Genomic DNA, 7,347 nt, shown 5'->3' with positions numbered 1-7,347 from the left:
TTGTATAGAATATCGGTGTTTTGTTCATTTCATTATTTTAATCAATAAGTAAATTACAAACCCAATAGAATTCTATGCTAGTTAAGTTCAGTCCAAACATTTCAACTATTGTAATCAAAGTCTTAAAAAGCCAACTAGGTTAATCATTTGGTCCCTCAACTGTCAAAATTAACGAAATTCTATCAACCAAACTCATAAATATTAGGCGAGAGGGTGTGTCGGCACCGCACCTATGGTGAGGTGAGGTGTCACGGTGGTGGTGTGGCGAGGATTCTGGCGCAAGACTAATACACTGCGTTTCTTTCTTTTGTTTCACGCTTCATATTATTGTACAATACAATATACGTTGTTGTGTATATTGAGGAGAGTGAAAGGTGATCATTTTCTATCATAGAGAGGGAGTGAGTGTAAAATGACATGGTGATGAGATAATAAGGAAAAAAAATGAGAGGTGTTAAAAGGGTACACCCCTTAGCCTTATGTATTTATTATGTCTTCTATGTTTATCTCAACGGAAAAGAATTGATGGTAATCCTTGGAATCTCATTCGGATGAGATAAGTAGAGACATATATCGACATCGATACCTTCATTAATTGGTGTAAAGAGGGTGTAAACAAAAGCAATCCATAAAGTAAATATCATGTCAAAAATTGATATCATATTCCTTATTTTGAATTCATTGCAACTTAGTGGTAAAAAAAAAAGAATCCTAAAATCGATATCATGTCAAGTTTCATATCTTATTCCCTATCTAAAGACATTGTGCACAAATGGTGGGGAAACTCATGTTAGCATTTGTATTCATTTCCCTACATTCCATGACCATGTGTTTTAAAGAGGTTTTATTTAAATTTTTGCTTGTTGCATTATCAACATTGGTCTCAAAATTAAAACCAAAACTCCAACATATTGTCATCTTTAACTATAATTTTTAAAAAAAAATGGCATGTTATGTCAACTAAGTTTGATTTGGAATTCAGAAAGTTGAAGTTTTTTATCTTTTAAACACTTTTGAATATTAAGAGTATCGAGTATACAAGTAACATACCATTGTCTATTATTTAAAGGTTCTTATTTTATGTTTATATTCTAGATGTGTTTATATTTTACATGTGTAGTAGTAGTTGTTTTCTTTCATTTGGTGGTAGATAACTGTGTATGGTTTGGTTGAAGAAAAATACATATATGATGTGTGTCTAGCATATGTTATGAACATAATTAGATTTCACATAAAAATTAACGATATTTAAATTATGGATGAAATTGTCATAGTTAGATTTATGACAAGTCTACATAAATGGTCTCTATGGTTTTTCAAAATATCAAGTTTACTCATTGATTTGTGTTTGTGTTAATGTGTTAAACGGATTTGTGTTCATATATATGATTTATTTTATTCATGTCTGTTTGTGTAATTAACCTAAATTTAAAACCATCAAAAACAAAATTTCGAAACTGGTTTACAAGAATTTGTATGATTAGTAGTTGTGATAGTTGACTGTAGTGTTGATGGTGAAAGTTAACTATCAAAGATATGGTAGACAGTAACCGTAAGAGACGGTGGGGGTGGGGTGGGACTTTTTATCGAGGTTGTCTTAGTTGCGTTGATGGTTGACGCCTAGTGACAGCGAAGGTCCAATGGTGTCGGCGTTGATCCATGGTGGTGGTCTCTTGAAGAAGATGAGCATTGTAAAAGTGGAGGATGGGGTGAAATAGGGATAGTATTAATTTTTTATTTTTTTTAATTGTTGCAACAAAAAAATAAAAAATAAAAAAGTAAATAAGTTATTTCATATAGGCCAAGACCAAGTGACCCACCAATATAGAAATTAAAACTAGCGAGACCTACTATAAGGCCGAAAAAAGTTAGAAACTAGATACTCTGAAAAAAACCAAATGGATGATGTTTTAAGATTTGTCAACCATTTAACTTTAAATGTAGTAATTGTAACTTTTGGACTAGAGTTTACATCAAGAAACACTCCAAGGACGAAGTATGAAATATAGTCTTTCTTATAATTAATAATAATCAATAACTGTTGGTGGTAACATCCTTTTCATCCGTTCTTGATGTTTGCCTACTATTAAAAATCCATATTAATATTTAATTGTTATAAAACAAACATTTATATTTAAAATAGAAAGCAAGTGTGTTGAAAGAGACTCGTAGTTTGGTATGTTTGGTTCCATAAGATACAATGATAAAAGGTAGAATAGACAATTTAATGTACTAAGCCCAATACAATAAATAAATTATTGTATGTTCATATCATATTTGGAGGACATAGAGAAATAATATATATATATATATATATATATATATATATATATATATATATATATATATATATATATATATATATATATATATATATATATATATATATATATATATATATATAAGATTCTTTAATAAACAAATAAAGTCAATATAGTACAAACTTCAATATAATTATAATAATAATAATAATCATAATAATATAGTTGCTACCGATTTTGGAAAATAAAAGAGTAGTTTTAAATTTAACAAAACCCATGAAACATATATTAAGAATTACATTTTAAAAATGGTTACCCATCAATCGTTTTTTTAATGAAGACAAAATGACGAATTAGTCCTTTTATCTTTAACATACTTACAACTAGAGTCACAAATTCGGATTTTGGTAAGGCGACGATATGATATATAGTAAAAACATGTAGTATTTAAAAACCATAATAAAATAGTTATCATATATTCATAAAAAGAGTGATTAATAATAATAATTTGCACATACTTGTTTGCGATTGTGAATAACATAAACATAGAATTGGAACATAAGGAAACATGGTTAATTAATGATGTGAATGAAGGGAGTAGAAGAGAGTACACCACATCAAGAGAGTATAATAGATACAGAAGTGAAATAATAACAAGCACCAAATAGCGACCCACTATACACACGCACATATAATACCATAAGAGTATATTATATGTATATATATGGATACCTTACTTACATCCTCGAGTAGCCTCTTTGGTCTTCGTATTGCTCCATGAAACCATCATTAAACTTCTTGAAACTTTCCATGATTGCAGGCATGTCCTCCTCAGCAGGCAAGATAGTTGTCCTCAGATGGAAAACCCTAATCCAAAATTCCAAATCACAAATCACAAAATCAATAAATATACTCTAAATTTACAACCAAGTAAAATAAAAGGGTAATTTTGTAAAATCCAAGCTAAGGACTTAATATTAAAATAAAGTAACGTACCCTTCTTTTTGGCCAAAGCCTGAACCAGGTACAGTAGAAATGCCGGTGGCTTCCAAAAGCTTGAGGCAATAGAAAACATCAGGAACTTTTCCAACGCTTTTTGCAGCTTCAATTGCTTTTGGGGGTAACTTTATTTGTGGGAACGAATACATGGCGCCTAATTGATTTCAAATTTTATATTTCTATAAATAAATAAATAAATAAATAAATATCAAGAAATATTAAGCAATATCGGAAAATGGCTAACCTTCTGTGAAATTACAAACGACATTTTTGCAGCTGTTGAATCCATCTGTCATCATGTGTGCTCTCTTCCTTAGGGATTCAAGGATACCCTTGCTGCATTTATTTACCAAAAGAATGTCTAAAATACCCCTCCATAACAACAACAACAGTTTGTGAATGATGAAAATTTGAAAATGGAGAATTAGGTAATTTTACCTCTCTCTAAGAAACTGCTCATACGAGATATCACCAGGCTTTGGGGGGCTCACCATTGTCCCCATCTATTACAAAATCAAATATAATTAAATTCTGGGAATTAAAAAATAATCAAAAAAAAAAAATGATTCAACTTACAAATATCTGCCCAGGAACATTGGGACTGAGTGAAATCGATGCAACCTTGTATATTTCATCAACTGTCTGCAACATCATATTATATGCAACACTTTGTCAGGGGTATTAATGGAAAAAAAACTAAGAAATTTAAGGGCTAATGACGTAAATTGAATTTGTTTTTTAAATTTCAAAATGTGGGTTCGGGATTGGGAGTTTTGTAATTGTTGGTAAGGGTAGAATGGTACATTTGAATACAAACTCATACAGATCAAACACATTGGAAAGTTGAGTGATGCAAAATTACATTTATGTCCCTTGAAATAATTAAAAAAATATAAACCTGGGGAGGGATGTTTGTCATCTCAAAGTATCCACCACGTTGTCCACATTCACCTAAGAAACCTTTGGAAACAGTGTGGAAAGAAATAAGCTCTAGCTCCTTGCTAATTGCTCCACCCATGTCAAACAACACCTTCAATTCAAATCACACAAAAAAAAAACAACATGACTAAAATCTTGTAGATAGACGAAAATGCCCTTGTCAAAAATGAATATACCTTTCTAGAGCTTATAAATGGACGTGCATCTTGATAAACATTCTGCTGATAAACTTCATCTCCAAGCAAAACCAAGCTTTCTTGGTGACAAAATCTGAGTATTTGTTGCAGGTTTTCCACACTAAGACATTGTCCAGTTGGGTTTCCAGGGTTTATAATCACCATTGCCCTTACCTATTCATTTTCATAATCATAATTATAATTATAAATTTCTTTTTCTTTTTCCTTTTTTAAATAAAAAAACTAAAAAGCATGCATACAGTTATTCCTTTGAAACGCGCTTCTGCAACTGATTGGCGAAGGTTGTGGATATCAAGACCCCAATTAGCATTCTCTTCAAGAAAATATGGAACAAGAGATCCACCATATAGAGATATAGCAGCTGAGTATAGTGGATACTGAGGGACTGGAACCAAAATCTATAATAAAAAAAATTAAAAAAATTAAAAAATGAATAATCTAATTATGCAAGAATGATGTTTAATCAATGTAACTTGTGATTCTTGAAGACTTGAACACAAACTTGTGGTGATTATTGTGAGAGAAAAACAAAAGAGTTTCTTAATGTAACAAAAAAGAAAAGAAAAAAAAAAAAAGATATTTGAGAAAATGGAAGTATATTGAAGGTAAAAAGACAACATACCCCATCACCTGGACCACGAATGACTGTTTGCAAAATCTGCATTACTCCTTTACTGGCACCATCAGTGAGATATATGAGTTCTGGATCACTGTCATCAATTAAAAAAAAAGAAAAAAAAATTGTTACTTCAGGGATTAAAGATGTGAAAAAGAGAAAAACATGAGGGTCAAATTTACGATTATGACCTTGGATACCCATCACGTCTCTCAATGAATTCAGCAACTTCTTTCCTTATTCCAGGAAGGCCACGGGAATCACTATAAGCACCTAAAGAATCGATAACACAATGTTACTCGAAAGAACAAGAAGAAAAAATGGTAAAGATTTTGACTTTATTAAAAGGGTATATTTGGAAAAAAAAAAAAAAATACCTAGACCCCCTGAAGTATAAGAAAGATACAGTTTAGCTTTTGCAATTGCATCAGCTGGGAACAGAAGTCCTACATTTGGATCATCAAGAAGAAATGGAGCCTGGCAAAGGGCAACCACCTGGAACAAAATGTATATGTTTGGTTGGTTAGATAAAGGGTATTTATGTCAATTTATGTTTAATTAGTACAAACCTGGCGAGGGAATGTTAGAGGCTTCTGTCCCAAAGCGTGAGGATTCCCCACATTTGTGAAGATTATCTGTAAGGGAAAAGTTAAAAGTTTTCAGCCATGACAGATGTTAGATAAAGGGTATTTATGTCAATCTTGTTTAGGTATGGGTCCCAATTCAACTCTTTGTCTTTATCACACATTAAACAATAACACACACTTCACATAAAGCATAAAGCTTCTTAATGGTTTTAAATCTTAATTGATTTAATGGTTTATATTTTCTTTCCACATCATTTACCACAATGCATACATGTAATAGTCATGTTAGTTTGTCCTTCTCTATAACATCCTATTGTTTATTTTGATTAAGTCCCACATGTGATGTAAGAAAGATTCAGATATACTCTTGAAATTTTTATTATTTGTAAAAAAACTATGTTCTGTTTTTTCTCAAATAGAACCTAGAACTGAAGATATAGTAAGATTATAAGTTACCATGTGGAATTTACATGTTATTAATTCCAAATGAATACCATTCACTCAAGAATTACCTTCTTGCCCTCTTTTTGAAGCTCTGAAGCACGAAGATACAGCTCACCCCTCACAGCATACTGGGCCTTCTTGACATTCTCATTAATTTGGTCATAGTCCAATGATTTTTTTGACATGGTTCGTGCTTCAATCACCAGTGATTATAAATCAGTAGTAGCCTAAAATTGTTAACATAATCACATGAATACAATCAGCAACTTAGAAGTCAGAACAAAGATGAAAAGAAAAAAGATAACTGGAACATATTATAGTGTAGAACGAGAACTACAAGTATAAATTGGCTTGCAAAAAAATCCATATCAATCTTGAATTTGAAAATTAATATGTTTGACTTCATATACGAAGTGTATTGAGTATGCGAATCAAGAGGATGATCAGAATTCATTTAGCTCAATTTGAAATATGATTATGGTCGAATTCAAGTCCCAAACAACAAAACAAAGGGTTCTCTTAATCGATCGGAAACATGAAGTTAATGTATCAAAGTCATAGCAGAAGAAGACAAGATTCATGCATCAAAAAATAAATAAATAAAGAAGAATGACGAAATGAAGATGAACACATTCAACAGCAAATACAACACGAATTCCTAAATCGGCAAACCCCAAAACCATTAACCAAACAAAATCGAAAAGTAGCATACTACAAGACAAAATAGTTCATCCCTTCTGATTTCAAACAGATCATCAATTAGAAGCAAATGGTACCTTCGTTGGTGCAGTGGAGCTGGTATACGTGATGAACTAGGGTTGTAACGGACTATCTGCTTGAACCCTTTTGAGAGAGCAAACAGAGAAATTGGAACAATGGGGAGAAGTGTGTGAGTCACCGATTGTAGTGTAGAAAAAGGGTGAGAGGGGGTGGAGGTGGCAAGTGTGAGGATGTGACAAAATATAGTAAAGGGAACATTGAGAGCCACTGAAACCGGGTAGATTTTGTGGAAATTATCAGGGTTTGTTTTGGGATAAAGTTGAGTGGTACTAGTGTGGTGGTAGTTGAAACTTCGAATTTCTGGTTCATATTGATTGACCATCTCCATTGTCGTAACCTCACCTCTTCTTCTAGAGGAAAAAATCATCCCAATCCAATAATGGTAGATATTGCCAAAACATGTGATAACCATTTATGATAAGTTGATAACCAATTAAACCTCAAAACTATGGCTTGTTATAACAGGTTTGAATTGTAAATCGGGTCTAAAAAACAGTTACGAAGTAGGATTACAGTTAACTTTT

The 7,347-nt window shown here is 31.8% G+C and overlaps 1 protein-coding gene across 2 annotated transcripts; it reads right to left on the bottom strand.

Moving 5' to 3' along the window:
- Positions 1-2,812: 2,812 nt before the first annotated feature.
- Positions 2,813-6,969, bottom strand: AOAT2 (alanine-2-oxoglutarate aminotransferase 2). Of its 2 annotated transcripts, none has more exons than XM_078966808.1 (14): positions 6,820-6,969; positions 6,112-6,270; positions 5,582-5,647; positions 5,390-5,507; positions 5,204-5,285; positions 5,019-5,106; positions 4,636-4,794; positions 4,376-4,549; positions 4,159-4,290; positions 3,837-3,902; positions 3,699-3,763; positions 3,505-3,596; positions 3,258-3,414; positions 2,813-3,128 (listed from the first exon to the last, which is right to left on the bottom strand). In XM_078966808.1, the coding sequence occupies exons 2-14, from the start codon at positions 6,226-6,228 to the stop codon at positions 2,999-3,001; spliced, it is 1,446 nt and encodes a 481-aa protein (XP_078822934.1). In that variant the 5' UTR covers positions 6,229-6,270; positions 6,820-6,969; the 3' UTR covers positions 2,813-2,998. The 2 variants fall into 2 exon arrangements, with proteins under 2 accessions (XP_078822934.1, XP_078822935.1); XM_078966809.1 differs by having other exon boundaries at positions 6,112-6,236; positions 6,820-6,961.
- Positions 6,970-7,347: the final 378 nt, after the last annotated feature.

This window comes from Lactuca saligna, chromosome 8 (assembly GCF_052625555.1).
Source record: "Lactuca saligna cultivar CGN05327 chromosome 8, ASM5262555v1, whole genome shotgun sequence".
NCBI lineage: Eukaryota > Viridiplantae > Streptophyta > Magnoliopsida > Asterales > Asteraceae > Lactuca > Lactuca saligna.
Note: the sequence above shows the minus strand (reverse complement) of the source record. Positions and strands in the feature narration are given on the sequence as shown.

Bases quoted from the DNA above. Each gene is read 5' to 3' on its own strand.
- AOAT2 (XM_078966808.1), bottom strand. From the start codon at position 6,228: ATGTCAAAAAAATCATTGGACTATGACCAAATTAATGAGAATGTCAAG. The intron at 4,550-4,635 runs GTATGCATGCTT...GAAAATGAATAG, and splicing joins CGCGTTTCAAAGGAATAACT to GTAAGGGCAATGGTGATTAT. The intron at 3,903-4,158 runs GTTTATATTTTT...ATGATGTTGCAG, and splicing joins TGACAAACATCCCTCCCCAG to ACAGTTGATGAAATATACAA.